General features: G+C 34.8%; 2 protein-coding genes across 2 annotated transcripts; both read left to right on the top strand.

Annotated features, from left to right (window-relative positions):
• Nucleotides 1-3,239: 3,239 nt before the first annotated feature.
• On the top strand, nt 3,240-9,493 carry LOC138131794 (ATP-binding cassette sub-family C member 4-like). Its single transcript, XM_069049001.1, has 9 exons — nt 3,240-3,377; nt 3,431-3,649; nt 3,701-4,131; nt 4,183-4,339; nt 4,487-5,716; nt 5,765-6,101; nt 6,144-6,294; nt 8,002-8,232; nt 8,282-9,493. Exons 1-9 carry the CDS (start codon nt 3,301-3,303, stop codon nt 9,172-9,174), a joined length of 3,726 nt encoding a protein of 1,241 aa, XP_068905102.1. The 5' UTR covers nt 3,240-3,300; the 3' UTR covers nt 9,175-9,493.
• A 7,136-nt stretch (nt 9,494-16,629) lies between these two features.
• Nucleotides 16,630-21,492, top strand: LOC138131547 (ATP-binding cassette sub-family C member 4-like). Its single transcript, XM_069048612.1, has 9 exons — nt 16,630-16,732; nt 16,786-17,004; nt 17,056-17,486; nt 17,532-17,688; nt 18,228-19,457; nt 19,506-19,842; nt 19,888-20,038; nt 20,087-20,317; nt 20,373-21,492. Exons 1-9 carry the CDS (start codon nt 16,656-16,658, stop codon nt 21,263-21,265), a joined length of 3,726 nt encoding a protein of 1,241 aa, XP_068904713.1. The 5' UTR covers nt 16,630-16,655; the 3' UTR covers nt 21,266-21,492.
• The last annotated feature ends 1,594 nt before the right edge of the window (nt 21,493-23,086 follow it).

The following is a 23,086-nucleotide window of genomic DNA, read 5'->3' as shown; positions in this document are numbered from 1 at the left end:
AAAGTGGAAGTGGATGATCAAAAAATGTTGATGCATAAATTGTTTATTGCAGAGTTTGTGTCGTCATTTCCGTGTGGCTCCCTTATGTTGGGGTCCTAAACAGGTTTTTAACTACGACTCAGATTTGCAGCAAGGTCACTTTTAGTGCCATTCGTCTGAAAAATGAAGGAAACTGCGTAACTATTAAAAATAAGCGATATCCATTTTGCATAAAATTCACTCTCTATTGATAATGTTTATCTAAAAAAGATTCATTAATGTTTATTCTTTAAACCATTAAATTGCACTGTGAAGCGGGTTACACGTATCGGGCCCCACGTTGGGCGCCACATTTAAATGTAGCAGGTCCCTCTTGGAGTGTCACTTGTGGAGATTCTGACTGACTCGAGATTCACATTGGGTCGACCGATACGCGTTTGTACTATTCAGGAAGGATTAGAATCCCATGTAACGCAGTAGGTGAAACACAAACTTTATTCGGGCAAACAAACAATGAAAAGTAAGTACACTGTACGGAGAAGACTTTGGTCCGCCTTGTCCACCTGGGGAGCGTTCCGGAGCAGAGCTATTCAAGGTCTGGGTAGATGTCCACAAGGGAGCTTTCTGGTCAGAGCGAAGAATGGTCTTGGTCTCTTCAAACAAAACAAACACTGGGCCTCTGTTGTGACTTAAGGGCTGTGCAGAGCAGCGGCCTCGCTGAAAGCGAGCCTGTCTGTTTAACCCCGGTCCGACCGTTGGTTACACATTTACCGTTCAAAGTGCATATAAGAGATAATTTACGCACATTGACCGGTTCTGCTGGTCAATGTACACATAATAAGCCGGTGGATGTGCACATTGACCCTTTTTGCACTGTTACCGTATCATACATATATACCATCTTATCTTCAAGCGGATCACAAAAAAACAATCGGACATGAACTCACATTTTATTTATCTCTTCCTGCAATTACATTAAAATTACAATTTTCAAATTTTAAGGCACCAGTAATTTCTACTTCCTTTGTAATATTATTGGTAATGGAATTGGTCACTTTGAAACCTCTATATTACCAAACGAAAAACAAAATACCTACTTTTTTCTGAATTTATGGCTTTCCCATTGCTGTTACCACTAGCACATTTCCGCTGGGGAGGCAGTTGTGGGTCAGCCTGTATATGGAATACCGTTAATAAATAACGGCCATGACTGATATGACACACATATTAATTGACGACAGAGTACTGTTATAGCAGGTTAACAGTATGGTATCATAAAAAAATTATTATTAACCCTTATTTGTCCAAATTCGTTTAACGATGTAATGATCTGAATACATTACTTTTTCCGCCAAATATTCGAACCTGCGCAAAACAGTAACAAATGTGGTCGTGATCGTCATCGAATCGGAGGAGCCCTACGTTGTGTCTTTCTTGTGGCGGAAAAAAGGTTCGGAATGCAAACGATGAGGGTTCCAGTTGGAAGAGTGCCGCAAATAAAACACACATGTGAGGGACGCAAAATACCTTTTATTAAAAATGCCTGTAATAACTTCGATTAAAAAAAAAATGAAACGAATACAAAGGACAGAAATTAAGTTTGACGGAGTACAAGAAATTAACTAGTTGAGTACATTACAAAGATAAACGACAAAATGAATGCAGCAATATTTAAAATAACAGAACACGGGTACATGACGGACAAAATGACAGGTTAAAGCTTTCAAAACAAGTAAACAAATTATAATGCAGTTATTACAGACAGGGACGGATGAAAAACCCTCTTCAAAAACCGTATCTCAGGTATTACTCATATTTTACAATTCGATTAATGACAAAGACAATGTTTAATTTGGAACTACGCGGTCAAGGTACGCCAACGGGAGCTTAGAGCTGAAGGTAACAAACTTTCGGCCGCGAGGGGAATAATCTGAATCATCTTGAAATCAAGCGACGTTTATATTCGGGGTATTAATGAACGTCAGACTATTTCACCGACTAAGCAAGAGTGACAGAGCGTTTCGGGGTCGTACGATTAGCATTCCTAGACCGCAGCCGCAAAGACCTAGGTCCGCCGTCCCCGACCAACCATTTCCCGACAAACCCCCGAAGTCTCTATAACCTCGACGGAAGCTTCACGAAAACATCCCGACGCCGCTCCCGCAAAGACTTAGGTCCGCTTCCGCTAACGGCTCTAAATAACCGTAGCTTCCACAGAAATTTACTAAACAACCCCACGACTTCCTGATTGTTACCTAGCTGCCATAGGGGCGCACTTACAACATTTTACTTTAACTTTTCCGAAATCTAGCAACAACACAAAGAAAAAAAAAACCCGAGTTTAATTCAATCGAACAAGGCGTAACATTAAACAATGATAAAATAAGCCAAACAAAACGCAGCATTAAACAATGGGCAAATAAAAGAGAACAAAGCCCAAAGTTAAATAACGATAAAATAAAAACGCCTTAAATGGCACAAATATCGGTAAGCAACATAAATGACGAATAGGTACAATAATTGCTGGCTGGTCGAGTGCCGTTAGAAAATGTTAGTAAAAGCAAAACAAAATGGACGCCCGCGGCTACTAATTTTTGAAATTACCAGATTGTTAAAGAAAATGAACCCCCCGGGGAAAACTTAGGGATAACGCTTAAAATTAACAAATGGGCGCTTCTCGAAAGAAACAGCATGCAACAAAATGATATCTACAACGTACCCTTACCACGTGGTCCTAGTCCCAAAAAAAAGACAACGAACGTGGGATAAATTACCCGGGGTGGATTATAACGTCGGATTCCTCACGGGGACCCAAAATATCTACTCGGGACTCGGGAAAAACCAGACAAAAGTGACCTACCCCCCTTCAACCACGCGCGCGAGAGACAGCTTCACTCCCGCTATATTTCCGCTCTCAGCGTTGCCAACTCCCCAAGATTACCAACCCCATCCCTTAGTTCCTAGTCTAGCCGCTAATTAACAACGTACCTATCCCACGAAGAGAAAAAGTTTGACATAAGTCAAAACTCGTTATATGTGTGAAAACGTTTATTAAAAAAACATTTCAATAATTCTTCTTAAAAAACTTACTGATGCATTTTGATAAAGTTAACTTAAATATTTAGCAATATCCATAACTTTTTTCGATCAGTTTATATTCACCAAATGACCACCTCATTTTAAAACATACCTAATTAAAACATTTTTATCGTATGTTATCATGGTTTAATGCTTGTTAGACAACAAAATAAAAGTCAAGGACATTTAAGTTTCAAAATATTTGAGTGTTGTCACACAGCATTGTTAGTTAAATGTTAGATAATGGATCACGTTAAAACAAAACAAAGACCGGTTAACCCGGAAGAAACAACGAATTTCCTTTTAAAATTCTTGTTCATGTAAGTGAAACTTTCTTTTTAATGACAACTACAAAAATGTTCTTAAAACCTAGCCACATGAGAAATATCTTCAGAAGAAGAGTGAAAAATGAAGCAGATATTTACGAAGTGCTTCCATCCTTTAAGTCTAAAATATTGGGAGATAAACTAGAAACAAACTGGAATAAGCAGAGGCTTCTAAATGATCCATCAATGTTTAAAATTTTACGGAGATGTTTCGGAAAAGAATATCTGCTGCTCGCAATTACTCAAGTCATTCCAATAACAATAACGTTGTAATTCTAGAAATATTTTTACAAGTTAATAATCCTTATCGTTTGCAGAATTGTACGACCAAAAATTGTAAGGAATTTTATATCCTATTTTACCAATAATCACAACAACTTTAACAAAAATCAAGCATGGTTTTTGGGGGGTGCTTTTGTGATTATTGAATTTATAGATCGTTTGTATAGAGATAATTTTGCCCTGAAGCTTGAAGCGCTTGGAGTCAAAATGCGAACAGGTTTAACATCCATGATTTACAAAAAAGTCTTAAAAATGAACTTATCTCAACTTGACACTATATCGGTCGGCAAAATAATCACTTTAATCACTAGAGATGTCAACGAATTTGATATTTATGTATTCTACACAACTTATTTGTGGTGCGATTTTCTTCGGTTTTTAGTTACGTGCTATGTAGTTTATATGGAAATCGGCCCTTTAGTTGCCATTTTAGTGGGTTTATTTTGCGTCATCATCTCAATTCAAGGTAAAAAAAGATAACAGTTTAGGTATATATTTTTTTAAATTTCTTTTGTAGTGGCTTTGGCTAAAATACTGGCCTCAATGAAAGTCAAAACTTTAAAGAGAACAGACCTCAGGTATCAGGCAACGAAGGAAATGTTAGATGCCATTACAACTATAAAGTACTATATTTGGGGCGATAGTTATCGGAAAAAAATTTCTAAAGTTAGAAGGTGAGTAGATTGTACATATTTTGATAAAATCTCTCCATTCTCACCAATTGTTTGGTCGGCACTAGTTCTCTAGTTCTACTGAATTATTACTTTTCCCAGATTGCTAGAATGAAGTCGCAGTCAGTATTTATTTTCTCACAATTTTAGAGAAGAAGTTTTCCTTATTTACAAAATATACTTACTGCTTTTTGCTAAATTTACCATTTCGGAAACCTTGCTGAACGCATCGACTTACATTTTTATAACCAGCTCCATATGGCTAGGAAATCAAATCAAAGTTGAGACTATTTTCTTTTTGATTACCAGTATGCAATCATTGGCTAACGCTTTTAAAATAGTAATTCCCCGAGGTATGCACGAAATGATAAAGTTAACAGCAGTACTTAGAAGAATTGGAAAAGTTCTTAGAACTATAGATGCAGATTCGCCATCTAAACACAAGAATGAAGAGAACCTTCCAGTCAAAATCATTTTATCAAACTTAGATGTGTTCTCCAGAGACCATAAAATATTAAAAGATGTCAACTGTGAAATTGATAATGGACTGACTGTCATAACTGGTTCTACTGCAAGTGGAAAAACTTTGCTCTTGCAAGTCATACTAGGGGAGTATCAATCAGTTTCGGGAGTGGTGAACGTCAATGGCAGAATCTCTTATGGCTCTCAACAACCTTGGCTTTTTGCCTCCACAATTAAGCAAAATATTTTATTTGGGGCAAAGTATAATGAAGACCGATATCTGCAGGTACTCCAAGTGTGTGCTCTTCTGCACGATTTACAATCTCTCCCTGAAGGTGATGGTTTTATCGTAGCTGACAGAGGAGTTAATTTAAGCAAAGGCCAACAAAGTAGAATAAACTTAGCACGTGCTGTTTATCGAGATAGTGAAATTTATTTATTGGACGATTGCTTAGCTAATTTAGATGTACTTGTTGCTGAGTATATTTTTAACAAATGCATTAAACAGTTTTTGAAAGATAAATTGGTCGTTCTGGTCACTCAGAACCCAAAACATATTGATCAAGCAGATAATGTAAATGTTTTAAATGATCAAACAGCAAAATTCAGTAAAAATTTATCCTCAACCTTGATTCAACAAGAACTTCAAAATCTAGGGCTCGTTTGGAGCGAAGACGAATGTAAAGAAGAGGATAGTGTCGTTGAAGAAGATGTTAATGAAACTACATATTTGCTTTCAGAAAAAACAGTTGAAAGCAACATATATGAAGAAAAATTAATGCCGGAAACGATAAACTTGAAGAATTATAGGAAACTGATAGCACATGGTGGTGGATCTGTTATGTTTGCTTTTATTTGCATTGTATTTGGTGTGGTTGTTATTTCGAAAAGTGGTTTACGAAAATTAGAAAATAATTGGTAAGATGAACCATCAAATTTGAAACAAATTATAGAAACCAATTCCAGGATCAATACTGAGCAGCGAATTTTAAATTACACAATTTACAATGATACTGATAGTGACAGTTACAAAAATTCAATGCGAAACCGTTACCAGATGATTTATTTATTTCCAATTATTTCAGTAACAGTAGCATTAATGTCGTTCTTAAGATCTGTCATATTTTATCTACTTGCCAGAAAGGCTTCAATAAGTTTCCACAGTTTATTATTTGAAAGAATAGTGAATGCTTCCATGGGATTTTTTAGTTGTCACTATATTGGTAATATTTTGAACAGATTTTCAGAAGATCTTGTATACGTTGACGAAAGACTACCTTATTCAATGTACATGGTTTTGGAAGTGAGAACTTACATAATATTGTTTTTAATAAAATGAATTTAGGCATTTGCAGATACAATTGGAGTAATGATTCTAATGGGATCGGTAAATCTAATATTCCTTACAATGTGTTCAATATTTTGTATATTTCCCATTGCAACAATTATATTCTTTCTTAGAATTGGAAGAATTCTGAAACAATTAGAACTTTCAAGTGAGTACTGCAACGTTAATTTATTTCATAAATACTATTTCAACCCGCCCGGCGGTCGAAATAAATCAACGACGGGCATTCGCGTCGCGACCAGACACGTCCGATGACAGGGTCACAGGAACGCGTACCCGAGGGAGAGAGTGATGAAGACTGATGCTCGACAATAATTCTCCTATACTTATTTACAAATACAGGGTTATTTATTATAAATGATTGTCCCATCGCAGTTGGCGTTGGTGGCGTGAATGTACCGCAAGCCTCATAACATGAGTCAGACTAATATTGCCGATAGGTGGCGATATTGGCGGTATCTTTTACCGCCGGAAATCTGTCTACTAGTCTGTCTCATGTTGGGAGGCTGCCGGCACATCCAAAATTTGCATGGTTTCCACGCCAACTGCAATGAGACAATCATTTATAACCCTGTATAAATTGAATGTTGATGCTCGTTGATAAATAAATATACAGTGAGTTTTTTTTAAGACTGGCCATAGGGTTTTACATGCTAATTTTTCAACCCTCTATTAACTTTTATTTTTGTGAAAATTACAAAGCCTAGCGCTGTTTTTAGATTAAACAATAATATTATCTAGACATTTACTTCATTTTGTGATATCTAAATGATTGTAATAGACAATTTACAAACAAAATGTTATTTGCATAAAGCCAAGAAATAGTCTGAACATTACTTTAATAACGATAGATTCATTATTTATGTTATAACAAGATTCTTTACTTCAATGAAATGATCAAAATCGTCTCCATAGGCAGTTAAGCAATTACACAATCAATTGCATATCAAAATTACAAATGTCAGGTGAAATTTTAGTCTACTGAAAGTTTAAAATTGAAGCAAACGGAATTCAAAAAACGTCTTTTTGCTAGCTTTTTCCTTGCTTCTGGTTATTAAATTGAAATTGTTTCAATACATTATCATATCCCACAACTTGACTACAAAACTGGGTTCAATATTTTCATGAGGACAAAAGTTAACATGGCCAGTCTTAAAATAAACTCACTGTATAATAATATGTATATAAAATAAAAAAAAAGCCGGTGAATGAGCTCTCTGGCGAAAGAACTGGTCCGTCAGAAGAAACTGTTCTGGCAGAAGAAGCGCTCTCATACATGAACTGCTCTGTGTGGAGTAACAAGGCTGGATCAGCGTGTTCCGTAGATGTCTCCTTGACAGCGAGGTCTCCCGTACCCCGGTGGAGTACTTGCTGATGCGGATAGACTGCTGCCAATCAGATTACCGTCAACCGAAACGCGTATTCGTGAATTAACCCGAGGTACTACTTGATCTGGAAATGAGTAAACCTCGTGTGCCGATATCTCTTACCTAACCGGAAGCTAGACGTGGAGTGTAATTACTAATTAGCCCTGGGCGCGCGGTTCATCAAGTGAACTCTTTAAACGGTGTGGTCCTTCGAACCGTCTTCTGACGCGCGGGGAAGTTCCTTTCGGCCTCGCCATTACTGGATAGTACTCCCTTTTGGAACCGTGTTGTCTCGCACTTGTGCACCCTTCGGCCTCTCGTATTGGAAAAAACGTAGCGTATGCGGTAAAAAAAAATCATTTTGAAATGCGCTAGTGCTCTCTACTACACGCTGTTGGAGGTAAATGCTCGATCTGGCACAAAACTTTCGATTTAAAACGTAACAGTACTCATTGCAGAATTTACTATTTATTATCATCAAATTTTAGCTCGCAGTTCATTCATTGGTCATGTAAATGCCACCGCTGAAGGACTGCCAACAATACGATGCGCCAAAGTAGAAAATGTTCTAATCGATGAATTTGACAGCCACCAGAATGTCTACACTTCTGCTTCTTATCTCTACTTATGTTGGTTTAGAGCTCTTGTATTCATCGTCCACGTTTACTGTATATTCTTTACATCTGCCATACTTCTACAATTCTTGATCGTTGACACTGGTATAAAAAAAAATAATTTATTGAAATTTATTTGCCTCTTATCTTGTAGATATCTCCGCCGCACATGTTGGTCTTGTGCTTTCACAAGTTGTTCTCTTCAGGAAATCTATTGACATTGCATTTCGCACAGGTAGCAGGATGGAAACTGAAGTGACGTCAGTCGGACGAATACTAGAATACACTGAACAGACTCAAGAACACAAAGATGGTGTTTTGGTTGATGGTTGGCCACAGAGAGGAGAAATAAAATTGAGCAATGTTTACCTTACCTACGACTCCGACAATTATGTCTTGCATAATTTAAATTGTACAATGGAGTCTCAAGAAACAATCGCCATTGTGGGTAGAACAGCTGCTGGAAAATCGTCGATAATTTCCACGATTCTGCGATTGCACAAGTTTGAAGGAAAAATATTTATAGACGGAGTCGACATCACAACTCTTCCTTTAGAAACACTCAGGTCGAATGTGTCTGTAATTTCTCAGGATCCAGCTTTGTTCACGGGAACAGTCCGAGAAAACATTGATTTCACCGGAAAATATACAGATGCTGAAATCTGGGATGCACTTAAGGCGGTCAATTTGGACATACCATTTTCTAGTTTGGACAACAAAATTAGTACTATGGACTCGAACTTAAGCCTGGGTCAAAAGCAACTTCTCTGTTTGGCAAGAGCGATTGTGCGCAAAAGTAAAATTGTGATTATGGATGAGGTGACGGCAAGTGTGGACCAAAAAACTGAAAAAATGATACATAAGATAGTACTAGAAGAGTTAGCAGGTTGCACAGTCATTATAATAACGCATAAGTTAGATTACGTTTTGGAATATGACAAAGTCATTGTTTTGGACAAGGGCGGTATTGTTGAGTTTGACAGACCATCTCGTTTGTTAGAGAATAAGAATGGATTATTTTACAAAATGTGTAAAAAATCTATTTAAATCTTACATCTACGGCAGTCGTCGGAGCCTCTTTTACCTTTAATGGGAGTAGTTTTTCAGTTATGGTATTTTATGTTTTTGTAATAGCCAAATAATTTTAAGTTGCCTTGTTTAAGAACTGGACAAGAAAACTATTATTTTTTTAATTTGTCTTAGTGGTATTGTTGTGTACTCATTTCAAAAAATTATGTTTTCTTTTGGACCATTGGACATCTTTTTACAGTATGATATTCTTATTTATATGAACATAATATTTATTAGAGGATCGTGGAAAAACAAATTCCTATTTCGGTAGGGAAGCTCAACAAGCTTCCGGATATTTGTCACTGATTTCTGTTACTATAAAATTTGAGTACATTACATGTTTGTTTATTTTATGTTCAATAGAAAATTGACAAATAAATTAATATTAGTGTCATTATTCTAACCCTCCACCACCCGGCGGCACGGCAATTTTGCCGGGTACATACACTATTCCGGATATTACTACCAAGTAATAGTGCAGTGCTAATTAACATAATTACCGGCGTCTCGCCTCCACATTTTGACTTTGTTGTGTTTTATTATGTTCTGTGTCAATGTTAAGGAACTTCCTCACGATACACTGTGGGTATCGGTGATAGATGTCTAATCGTTCCCGGCTCGGGGACACTGACGCGGTTGAAAAGTCGTGCACTTGCACTTACTTGACCGCACTGAGTAATCTAGTTAGAGGGAAATCAGTCATTTTGAATCACCCAATATGTGTTTACATTATATTACCGTTAATAATAATAACAATACTAACAATAACTGAAAATTTCTCAAATGATATTGGCATGAGTTTTGGTATTGATAAGTGTAAAACGCAGTCAATATGTCGTGGTCATTACGAAAATTTTGAATATATAACTAAAGAAGGAGAAATCATTAAAAATTTAAATAAAGGAGAATTTTATAAATATTTAGGTATTATTCAAGATTCAATTATAAAAGAAAATTTAGAAAAACAATTTTATTTAAGAATTAAATCTATTTTAAAATCAAAATTAAACGGTAATAATTTAATTAAAGCAGTTAATACATATGCTGTTCCATTGTTGACCTATTCTTTTGGTGTTATAAAATGGTCCAAAACTAATTTACAGAATATAAATATTCAAACTAGAGTTCTCTTTGCAAAATTTTGTAAACATCACCCCAAATCTGCTATTGAAAGATTTAATTTACCACGCGAAAATGGTGGTAGGGGTTTTTCAAATCTAGAAATTCTACAACACAATCAAATTGCTTCACTAAAAAATTATTTTCTCAATAGAGCTCGTGATAACACTTTTTTTAATGCTTTGGTTTCAGCGGATAAAGGTTACACACCTTTAAATTTAAGTGATAATGTAATTTCAGATATTGTTGAGCCAAATATACCTGACACTATAGCAAATATAAAACAAAAGTCTTTACATGGGAAATATTAAAGAGCTAGAGCAGCCAGAAATTAATATTCAATCTTCTCATGCATGGCTTAAAAAATCAAATATTCATCCTGAGACTGAGGGTTTTATATTTGCAATACAAGATCGTGTTATAAATACAAGAAATTATAAAAAACACATATGCGGTTTACAATCGATCATCGATAAATGTAGGATTTGCGGAACTGAAGGGGAAACCATTGAACACATCATTTCTTCTTGCACCGTTTTGGCTCAAAGCGAATATAAAAAACATGATATATTCGCAAAAATTATACACATGAATTTAGCAGTTAAATTCAATTTATTAAAGGATACACAACCACATTACATTTATAAACCAGAAAGTTGTTTAGAAAATGACAATTACAAATTATATTTTGATCGCACAGTTTTAACTGACATTCACATTCAGCATAACAGACCAGACATTATTATTTTAAATAAACAACAAAAGCAAGCATATCTTTTAGATATAGCTGTTCCAAATTCACACAATATAACACAAACATATAATACAAAAATTAATAAATATTTAGAACTATCCGTTGCTATGAGAAATCTTTGGTGTTTAGAAAAAATTTCGATTTTACCATTTATAATTTCAGCAACAGGAATAGTACCGCAATCTCTTTTTAAAAATTTAAAAATTTTGGACTTAGAGAACACATTGGTGGTTGAAATTCAAAAAGGTATATTATTATACTCATGTCACATCGTGAGGAAATTCCTTAACATTGACACAGAACATAAAACACAAAAAAGTCAAAATGTGGAGGCGAGACGCCGGTAATTATGTTGATAAGCACTGCACTATTACTTGATAGTATTATCCGTAATAGTGTATGTACTCCGGCAAAATTGCCGTGCCGCCGGGTGGAGGTGTGATACGAATGACAATAATTGATTTTTTTGTCTGAAACATTTTTTCCATATTTTTTTCATGTACATTTAAGCTCGATTTATAGATTGACGTTCGTACGTACGACGCAACCGCTTACGCTACCGCCTGGACATTAACCACCGGAAACGAATTGGACCGTTTATAAATCGACGTATACGTTTTCCGTAAACGTCGTCCCGTAAGCGTACGCGAGAAAGTTGGTCATGTTTCAACTTTGGCGTTAACGTCTTGCGTCAGCAGTTCTATTCGACCAATCACAAGCCAGAAAATGCACACAGCCGGACCTGCGTACTCACAAACAGAAGTTGACAGATGACAGAAGTGTTTTTTTCGTCGTTGGTCGTGTTCTAGGCCTTTTCCACCGCCTTGTCCTTCTTATGTTTGTTCCAGCAAAATGAGCTGCAACTAATACAGTGCAATCGACAATTATTCAGATCAAAGAAGGAGTTGAAATCTTCACCGTGTGTCGACAGGGATGGAAGTATTTCTGGTTGCGTATACCCGTTACAATTTAAATTTCAAATTTTTTTCGTAATCTCGGCCAAACAGGCAATAGCGCTGTATGTCTATTCTTCGTTATTGAAAACACCATTACGAAAGTAAAATTAATCTTTTAAGTCCTGAAGTAAAAACCATTTTTGCGTTAAAATTTGGTTCATAGTGACAGTTATTTGACGTTTATTAGCTGAGTTAGCAAAGATACGAAAAATCTGACACTGTCAAAGTCATAGCCGCCCCTTATCTAAGTAATTGTTGATTGCACCGTATGAGCAAACTTGTAGCTGATACGAGTAATAATTAATAAACAATAAATAACAAATTTGTGTCTTGGACGGCCATCACTGATTTTTTGACTTTTGCGCTTGCGTACCGAATGCGACAGTCCAATTTATAAAATGGTCTGTCGTCGACTATGACACGTCAACGTCAGCGGTACCGTCAACGTTTGCGTCATACGTACGGGCGTCAATCTATAAATCGAGCTTTAAACGTCCCCGATAAGGTAGTAAGTAGTTAGTACGCCAATTTTGGAACACCCGTGTTATATTGTGTGAATTTGGAACAGTTACATCTAAAAGATATGTTTGTGACTTGTCAGGATGTTTACAGCAACGCAATAGGGCATTCATTTTAAATGTTGGTCAAAGTTGTCAACTCAAAACGCCATAAATTACGAAAGCGGCAAATTTTCATTGTATTGGTGCCGTAAAGTAGCAATCCCTCTGTTTATATAAAACTGGTACCACGTCATACTTTCACCATTTTATCGACGAGCAAAAGAAAGAGAGGTTAAAATATCCACAAGTAAAAAAAAAATAATACGCATTTTGTGATCAGTGACCAAAAAAATGTAAAGAGATTGTTGATTTTAAGTAATGTATTTGACAAATAAGATTGCTAAATAAAGAAATAAGAGTAATTAGTATCCATTATATGTATAAAATATTCCCTTTGGAATATGTACATAAATCCAATCTGTTTTTATAGCATCTGATCCAGATCCCCTGATCTCGGGCGTTAATGTAGTATCGGGCTCATCTTTAAATATAATTCAAATTTCTGAAGCTGATATTTCTGCAGCTATAGCCTTGATTAAGAATTCTTTCACTGCAGGACATGACCAAATACCAGCCTTCTTGGTAAAAGACTGTAAAACCATTTTTATTCAGCCGCTGTTGACAATTTTTAATGCTTCTCTTCGGCAATCTAAATTTCCTTCTTTGTGGAAAATATCCAAAATTATTCCGGTTTTCAAAAACGGTGATCGTTCTATTACAGACAATTATCGCCCAATATCTATTCTATCCAATTTTTCCAAGATTTTTGAAATCGTTTTATACTCATAAATTTACTCGTACATAACTAACTTTATTTCCCCTCAGCAACATGGTTTTCTAAAAAAACGTTCTACAGTTACAAACCTTGCCTGCTTCTCACAGTACGTATCCGAATCAATTAATCAAGGTTCACAGGTTGATACTATTTATACTGACTTTGCCAAGGCGTTTGATCGCGTTGATCATCGCTCAATCATATCTAAACTTGACATGTTCGGTATAAGTAACAAAGTTTTACATCTATTACAATCATATTTATTTAATAGACAGCAGTTTGTCAGTTATAATGGATTCTCTTCGTTCTTGTACCATTCTACATCAGGCATTCCGCAAGGATCCAATCTTGGACCGTTATTGTTTCATATGTTTTATTAATGATCTACCTTCCGCATTAACCTGCGGTAGTCTCTTGTATGCTGATGATAATAAGATGTATTTCACCATAAATAACTTAGCAGATACATTGACCTTGCAGGAAAACTTGAATAGACTTTCTTCTTGGTGCATACTTAATAAATGTTTCAAAGTGTAAAGCTGTTTCTTATTCATATAAAAAGTCACCATTGCTATTTAACTATCATATAGATAACTTAATTTTAAAACGCGAAAATACTATTAAAGATCTTGGTATATACTTTGACGAACGACTTAATTTTAACTATCATATAGACATTGCAGTAAATAAAGCATTAAGTATGTTGGGTTTCATAATCAGAAACTCGAGGGACTTCATCAACATTGAAATTTTTCAACTATTATTCAAAACTTATGTCATTCCCTGCTTGGAATATGCCTGTTTAGTTTGGAACCTCTTTTACCAATGTCACGTAACTTCTATCGAGGCTGTTCAAAGAAAATTTTTAATCTACTTGCATTTCAAAGTATTTGGTGTATTTCCTCTGGTGGGAACTCATAATCATATTCTTCGCGAGCAATTTAACTTTTTGTCATTAGCTAATAGGAGAAAAATTATTACATTATTATTCCTTCATAAATTGATCCATTATAGAATTGATTGTGCTGATCTACTTCAGAGATTATGCTTTTGTATGCCTCGAGTTAATAATAGAAACGTTTTGCCTTTATATGCGGCTATGCCTAGATCTAACACCCTACTTCGTGCACCTATTCAATCTATGTCAAGTCTGTATAGTGCAGTTTGTAAAGATTTTGCATCTATTACGTTTCTGGGTGTTATTTTCGAAAATCTCTTACGATCTATTTTGTAAATAAAAGTTAGGATGAATATCATTTAGCATTAATTTAGTTTCATGTATTATTAATTACTAATGTCATTTTTTTTTGTCATTTTTGCTCTGTAATTGGTTCTTCCAGAACTGTTGGGCAAATAAACATTATTATTATTATTATTATTATTATTATAAATATCGTGAAAAACCGAAATACTAGTAGCAAAATTATTGTTTAAACAATAGAATATATATATTTTTATCTTACAGGTAAAGTTTTTGAGCTACCTTAGATGATTGTTTTTGGTGACAGAAATCAAATTTTAATCACAAGTGAGATAAAGTACCTACCTACTCACTAGTGAGTAAATTTGACAGCTGTCATTTTACTTGAATGAAACTTCATTTCTTGGATTTTTTTCAATAGTTGCACCTGTAAGATAAAACGTCGTATATCATATGTGATCGAAATGCCATTATGAAACTCGTGAGAAGTGTCCCACTCGTGCGCAAGCGCACTCGTCGGTCAAAATTCTCACTCTTGTATAATGATGCATTTCTATCACTTATAATACAGGGTTATTCTAAATTATTGTAGTCGAAGTAGGCGTGAAAACTGAATATATGGTTGCCGCTATACATAAAAAAACATCAAAACGATGTGAATAAGTGAGTATACACGGGAGTTAATTGGGTGCAAAACAACTCAATATTTTTGGATTCAATCGTTAATTTAACAAAAATAAATAAAAATCTTTTCACCTGAAAGATGACAGTGACAGCGACAAAACTGACAGTTCATATGAAAGCGGCAAAAATGTAATAACATGGGCTTGGCCTACTTCGACTACAATCATTTAGAATAACCCTGTATAATATACTAATGTGCCCCCACAAAAATGTTTCTGTTTTCAAACAATACTGGGTGCTCCAAAATTCGCGGAACAACTCAATGGGGCAATGTCAACTCATGTTAGAAGATAATGAGAAAAATAATTAAAAAATTCTATACCTCTTAGATTTGAAGATATGGGGGCTCTAAAGGTGCAATTTTGATCTCGTTTATTTTAAATATTAAAAAAGATTTTGACTATTTGTCTTTTACTAGCCAGTGGCATAATAATTCTGAACAATTGTGATCACTAATCAGGTTTGCAATTATTTTCTTCATTATTTCCAGCATTTCCAAGAGGTAATTTTATGTCCATTTTACCTCAAATAACGTACGGCAACGTGGCGTTGATTTTTCTCTCTCAAATAGGCCCATATCGTTACAAAAAAGAAGATTAATTTTTTTAAACATTTTTACCTGATATTTTAATGACTACTTAACAACGTACTGCTAAGTTGTTCCGCGAAAAAAAAATTATCAAAATCGGACCTGTTCTTGAGGATTAAGAAATAAAAACCTTCATTGACTCGACTATAATACATATGTATTACAATTTTCACCTGCGATAAAACTCATTTTGAAAGCAAATCAAAACTGTCACAATTTAAATGTGTTTTTTTTTGTTACAATCATATTATTTGCATGTTAAAAGCAACATTGCCGCGTTTGAAAACTACTCCCCCACACCAAATTTCATCATATTCAACATTGATGAAGAAACAGATTTCCAATGTATTCGTGAAAGGAATTTATGGATATCTGTTGACGGCACCTTTGAAAGTTGACACATACAATAATGTTCCCACATCAATAACAGGATTATTTGGTTGTAATTTCGAACAACTCTTGGATGGTATGTATGGCATGGTAAGAAAAAATAGCTTAAGAGAAAGGTTCAACCAGTTCCAAAAACTGTTTAGAAACAATAAACATAATTCTCATTTTTGATAAATATCAATATTTCAGTCTCCAGTGATACTTCAAGAACAATTTTCTTCGTGTGAGAGTGTTATAATTATTATTGAATATTATCTGTCTATATTTAAATAAATTCTTTTTATTCAGCAAATGACCACATTATTTTACATCATTAAAAACAGAATATTATCATGGTTTAATGATTGTTAGATAACAAAAAGACAGTCAAGGACATTTAAGTTTATAAATATTGGAGTGTCACAAAGCATTCTTAGTTCAAGTTAGACAATGGATCACGTAAAAGCAAAGAAAAGACCGGCCAATCCGGAAGAATCAACGAATTTCTTCTTAAAATTTCTTTTCATGTAAGTGAAATTCTATTTTATATAGCTACTACAAAAATTTTCTTAAAACCTAGCCACATGAAAAATATCTTTAGAAGAGGAGTAAAAAATGAAGCAGATATTTATGAAGTTCTTCCATCTTTCAAGTCTCAAATGTTGGGAGATAAATTAGAAACAAATTGGAATAAGCAGAGGCTTGAAGATAATCCATCAATGATTAAAATTTTATGGTCATGTTTCGGAAAACAATATCTGCTACTCGCAATTACTCAAGTCATTCCAATAACAATAACGTTGTAATTACAGAAATATTGTTACAAATTAATGACCTTCATCGTTTGCAGAATTGTCCGACCAAAGATTGTAAGGAATTTTATATCCTATTTTACCAACAACCACAGCAACTTTAACAAAACTGAGGCATGCTTTTTGGGAGTTGCTTTTGTGGTTGTTGAGTTTATAGACCTTTTGTATAGAGACAACTTTGTGCTCAAACTTGAAGCGCTTGGAGTACAAATTCGAACCGGTTTATCATCTTTGATTTACAGAAAAATGTTAAAGATGAACTTAACTCAACTTGACAATGTATCGGTCGGCAAAATTATCACTTTGATCACTAGAGATGTCAACGAATTTGATATTTTTTTATACTACACAACTTTATTGTGGTGCGAGTCCCTTCGGTTTGTGATTACCTGCTATGTAGTCTATGTGGAAATAGGTCCCTTAGTTGCCATGTTAGTCGGGTTATTTTGCTTGATCATCTTAATTCAAGGTAAATAAAGAAACAAATTAAATACTCTTTTAATTTCTTTTATAGTGGCTTTGGCTAAAATTCTGGCCTCAATGAAAGTCAAAACTTTAAAGAAAACCGACCTCAGGTATCAGGCAACCAAAGAAATGTTAGATGCCATTGCAACTGTAAAGTGCTACATTTGGGGGAATAGTTATGGGAAAAAGGTTTCTAAAATTCGAGCGTAAGTAGACTGGATATTTTCCTTGTTATAAAGTCACACCATTTGTTTCGTCTGCACTAGTATTCTAGTTCTAAAGGATAATTATTTTTATTTCATACTGTCCGGTAGATGTTCGATTGCATCATCAATTTGAGTCCGGTAGGTGAGTTATAACAGTATGAGAGCCGGAAAGTGTCACAAGCAAAGTCAAAAAATATTTAATCTAAAAAAACAATAGCAACGGCCGTTGCCACAGGAAAAAGATGATGCTATTTACACAGAATAATGTGATTTTTTAATTTTTGAATTAAAATTATGATGCACAAGAGACTTCCAGTATGAAATAAAATACATTACGATATATATCCGGTAGTACTTGTAACAGGTGCTCGTTTAGACATCCTTGACGCGGCTCCTAACGTCGCCTCGTCCATAATGTCTAACTCGTACTGTTACAAGTAACCTACCGGACTTATAACGTAAATTACTATTCCGTTATAATTTATTAATTGCTAGAATGGAGTCACAGTCAATAGGTATTTATTTTCACACAATTCTAGAGAAGAAGTTTCCCTCATTTACAAGATATACTTACTGCTTTTTGCTAAATTTACCATTTCGGAAACGATTTTGAACGCATCAACTTACGTTTTTATAACCAGCTCCATATGGTTAGGAAATGAAATTAAAGTTGAGACCATCTTCTTTTTGATCACCAGTATGGAATCCTTAAATTTCGCTTTTAAAAGAGGAATTCCCAGGGGAATGCACGAAACGGTAAAGTTAATAGCAGTCCTTGGAAGAATTGGAAATTTTTTTAGAACTATAGATGCACAGTTGGCATCTAAACATAAGAATGACGAGGAACTTCCAACCAAAATCATTTTATCAAACGTAGATGTGCTCTCCAGAGACCATAAAATATTAGAAAATATCAACCTTGAAATTAATAATGGATTGACTGTCATAACTGGTTCTACTGCAAGTGGAAAAACTTTGCTTTTGAAAGTCATACTAGGGGAGTATCAATCAGATGCGGGAGTGTTGAACGTCAGCGGTACAATCTCTTATGCCTCTCAACAACCTTGGCTTTTTGCATCCACAATAAAGCAAAATGTTTTATTTGGAGCAAAGTATAATGAAGAGCGATATCTGCAGGTACTGCAAGCGTGTGCTCTTCTGCACGATTTACAATCTCTCCCTGGAGGTGATGGTTTTATCGTAGCAGACAGAGGAGAGAACTTAAGCAAAGGCCAACAAAGTAGAATAAACTTAGCACGTGCTGTTTATCGAGATTGTGAAATTTATTTGTTGGACGATTGCTTGGCTAATTTGGATGTAATTGTTGCTGATTATATTTTTGAAAAATGTATTAAACAATTTCTGGAAAATAAGTTAGTGGTTCTGGTCACCCAGAACCCAAAACATATTGATCGAGCAGATAACGTCAAAGTTTTAAATGATCACAAGGCAAAATTCAGTAAGAATTCATCCACAACCTTGATTCAACCAGAACCTCATCATCTAGGGCTCGCTTGGAGCAAAGTTAAATGTAAAGAAGAGGATGGTGTCGTTGAAGACGATGTTAAGGAAACCACAAATTTGATTTCAGGAAAACGAATTGAAAGAAATATATATGAAGAAAAAGTAATGCCAGGAATATTAAACTTGACAAATTATAGGAAACTGATAGTACATGGTGGTGGGTCTGTTAAATTTGCTTTTATTTGCATTGTATTTGGTGTGGTGGTGATTTCGAAAAGTGGTTTACGAAAACTAGAAAACAATTGGTAAGGTGACCACTCAAATATGAAAAACATTCTAGAAACCTATTCCAGGATTAATACTGAACAACAAATTTTAAAATACACAATTTACAATAACACAGATGGTGACAACTACAAAAATTTATTGCAAAATCGTCACCAGATGATTTATTTATTTCCAATTATTTCAGTAACAGTAGGAATAATGTCCTTCTTAAAAGCTGTCATATTTTATCTTCTTGTAAGAAAAGCTTTAGTAAGCCTTCACGGACTACTATTCGAAAGGATAGTAAATGCTTCCATGAGATTTTTTAGTAGTCACTACACTGGTAACATTTTGAACAGATTTTCAGAAGATCTTCTATACGTTGACGAAAGAGTACCTTATTCATTGTATCTTAGTTTGGAAGTGAGAACCTACATAATATTATAGTTTTTAATAATTTGTATTTAGGCTTTTGCAGAAATAATTGGAGTAACGATTTTAATGGGATCGGTAAATCTAACATTCCTTACAATTTGCTTAATATTCTGTACATTTCCTATTGCAACAGTTATATTCTTCCTGAGAATTGGAAGGATTCTGAAGCAATTAGAACTTTCGAGTGAGTACTGATGGGAGAATATTATTTGTAATTCTCAATAAATTTTAGCTCGAAGCTCATTCATTGGTCATGTAAATTCCACTGCTGAAGGACTGCCAACAATACGATGTTCAAAGGTAGAAAATATTTTAATCGACGAATTCGACAGCCGCCAAAATCTCTACACTTCTGCTTCCTATCTCTATTTATGTTGGTTGAGAGGTCTTATCTACATCGTCCATGTTTACTTTATATTCTTTACATCTGTCATACTTCTACAATTCTTGATAGTTGACGCCGGTACAAAAATTTGTAATTAATTGAAAGTTATCTGAACAATACTCAAATCTTCTAGATATATCCGCTGCACATGTTGGTCTTGTGCTTTCGCAGGCTGCCCTCTTCAAGAGATCTTTAGAATTCGCGTTTCGCACAGGTACCAGGATCGAATCTGAAGTAACATCAGTCGGACGAATCCTAGAATACACTGAGCAGACTCAAGAACACAGAGACGGTGTTTTGGTAGAAGGTTGGCCCCAGAGAGGACAAATCAAATTTAGCAACGTTTACCTTTCCTATGACTCCGACAATTCTGTCTTGCATAATTTTAATTGTACAGTGGAGCCTCAAGATACAATCGCCATTGTGGGTAGAACAGCTGCTGGAAAATCGTCGATAATTTCCACGATTCTGCGATTGCACAAATTTGAAGGAAAAATATTTATAGACGGAATCGACATCGCAACTCTTCCTTTAGAAACTCTGAGATCGAATGTTGCTGTAATTTCTCAGGATCCAGCTTTGTTCACGGGAACAGTCCGAGAAAACATTGACTTTTCCGGAAAATATGGAGATGCTGAAATCTGGAATGCACTTAAGGTAGTCAATTTGGACATACTATTTTCTAGTTTGGACAACAAGATTAGTACTATGGATTCCAACTTAAGCCTGGGTCAAAAACAACTTCTCTGCTTGGCAAGAGCGATTATTCGCAAAAGTAAAATTGTGATTATGGATGAGGTGACAGCAAGTGTGGACCAAAAAACTGAAGAAATGATACATAAAATAGTATTAGAAGAACTTGCATGTTGTACGGTCATTATGATAACGCATAAATTAGATTACGTTCTGGAATATGACAAGGTCATTGTTTTGGACAAGGGCGGTATTGTTGAGTTTGACCGTCCATCTCGTTTGTTAGAGAATGAGAATGGACTATTTTACAAAATGTGTAAAAAAGCTATTTAAATCTTACAGTTATGACAGACGTCGAAACCTCTTACCTATTCGTCTCCACAAAACCCAATCTCTAATGAAAGTGGTTTTTATAATATTGCGCGGTTGTGGTAATAGCTAAAGAATTTTAGTTATTTTTAATTAGTGGTTGTGGTATTGTTTATTACTTAGTTTAAAAACTTGTATTTTCTATCGGACATCTTTTTATAATATGAAATAAAAATATTATTTTAAAATAACGAGCTTATATTAATAACATAATTACATAAACATTTTTGTTTTATAATACAAAAATTTCCGATAATATTGCGGAATCTGGAAAAGTGCCCCGAATGCTTGCAGCGTTTCCACGTTGAATGGCAAGGGAAATCCTCTCGAAAAGGAATTTCTTTGATTTTGAATCGCCTGATTCCGCGATAAGTCGGTTTCCGATGACATTAATGAAATCGATGGCTTCTTTGCACCAAGGGCCTAAGGTTTCAAATGCTAAACCTTTAAACACGTAGTTTGACGAAATGATTGAACTATATTTGCTATGTTTGCGTTTGCAAGCCATTTCAGCGGCAAAACCTGAGACTTCAGATGATTTCAATACGTAACTGTTTGCAAGTGTATCTACAACAGTAACGTCCCAAACCAAAGGTTGACCTTTAATCCACGGTACTAAAGTCATCCCATCTGGGCGTTTTCCGTCATCCCGAGACAGTCCGTTTGGTTCTAAAGTTGAATTCACATGAATTGAAGTTAAAGACCGGTTGATAATGGAATTAATTTCAGTGTGTCTTGAAAATCTACAACTGCTTTTGAAACAACTTAGACCGTGGGTGCCAATTTCGTCAACTTTCGCATTGCACTTGCAAATATGAGGTGTACAAAGATTACAACCCAATCTTAAACCAATACAAACTTGGAAGGAAGTGTTATCTAAAAGAGTACCAATATTAGGAGAAGGTATTGCATGTAACCAAGATCCTGATTCTCTACATTGCAAAGCTTTAAAACGAGCCAAGTCTCTAGGTGAATTAAAGATTAAGTCATTGGCAATTATTCCTTTGATATTATTTTTATTTCATATTATAAAAAAAAGATGTCCAATTACTTAGTTTAAAAACTTGTATTTTCTATTGGACATCTTTTTATAATATGATATTCTTATTTATACTTACATAATATTTGAGAATTGTGGAAGAACAGATTTCTGTTTCGAAGCTTAACAAGCTTCCGAATCTTTGTCACTGATTTCTGTTACGATAAAATTTAAGGACACTACATGTATTTGATTTTCAACGGGGTATTGGCAAAAAAAATATTAACATCATTATTGGTATAAGGCCGAGTAAGGGGAGCGCACGCAACGGGGAGAACAAACTGAACACTCTTCCCGGGGACTCTTACGGAGACTGCGGAATAAGTCGGGCATTTTTCTTGAATAATCTTTTGCTTAAATTATTATTTAACTTTTGTTATTTTAATAAATTTGTTACAACTTCTTGTGTGGAAGTATCGAGTTTTATTCATGTAGTTAACAATAACTATGTTGTCCTTCCACCATATTTAAAATGTTTTGGAAAATTAATAATTTTGAATTACTCTGCTCGAATGTTATGTGTTTTGTACCTTTGTAACTTTTTATGATGTATGAAAGTAGAATGTAAAACGAACAGTGAATGTGTGAAAATTACACATTTCTTTCATTAACAATTTATAGAATACATGAATGACTGTGTTTGAGTATCCTTAGTTATTATTTACTCGATTTATTTGCGATTACACATTTAATAATTGTCCAAAAATTCTGAAACAACTCGGTAGGTTCAATCTATAATTAGGTAC

The sequence above is a fragment of the Tenebrio molitor genome, chromosome 5 (genome assembly GCF_963966145.1).
Source record: "Tenebrio molitor chromosome 5, icTenMoli1.1, whole genome shotgun sequence".
Classification (NCBI taxonomy): domain Eukaryota; kingdom Metazoa; phylum Arthropoda; class Insecta; order Coleoptera; family Tenebrionidae; genus Tenebrio; species Tenebrio molitor.
This window is presented reverse-complemented; position numbering and strand designations above follow the sequence as displayed.

What these genes read in the sequence shown, in the direction of transcription:
- LOC138131794 (XM_069049001.1), top strand. Translation starts at nt 3,301, where the DNA reads ATGGATCACGTTAAAACAAAACAAAGACCGGTTAACCCGGAAGAAACA. An exon ending in CGTCATCATCTCAATTCAAG is followed by an intron (nt 4,132 to 4,182) that starts GTAAAAAAAGAT and finishes TTTCTTTTGTAG; the next exon opens with TGGCTTTGGCTAAAATACTG. An exon ending in ATTCTTGATCGTTGACACTG is followed by an intron (nt 8,233 to 8,281) that starts GTATAAAAAAAA and finishes CTTATCTTGTAG; the next exon opens with ATATCTCCGCCGCACATGTT.
- LOC138131547 (XM_069048612.1), top strand. Translation starts at nt 16,656, where the DNA reads ATGGATCACGTAAAAGCAAAGAAAAGACCGGCCAATCCGGAAGAATCA. An exon ending in GTCATTCCAATAACAATAAC is followed by an intron (nt 17,005 to 17,055) that starts GTTGTAATTACA and finishes CATCGTTTGCAG; the next exon opens with AATTGTCCGACCAAAGATTG. An exon ending in CATTGTATCTTAGTTTGGAA is followed by an intron (nt 19,843 to 19,887) that starts GTGAGAACCTAC and finishes ATTTGTATTTAG; the next exon opens with GCTTTTGCAGAAATAATTGG.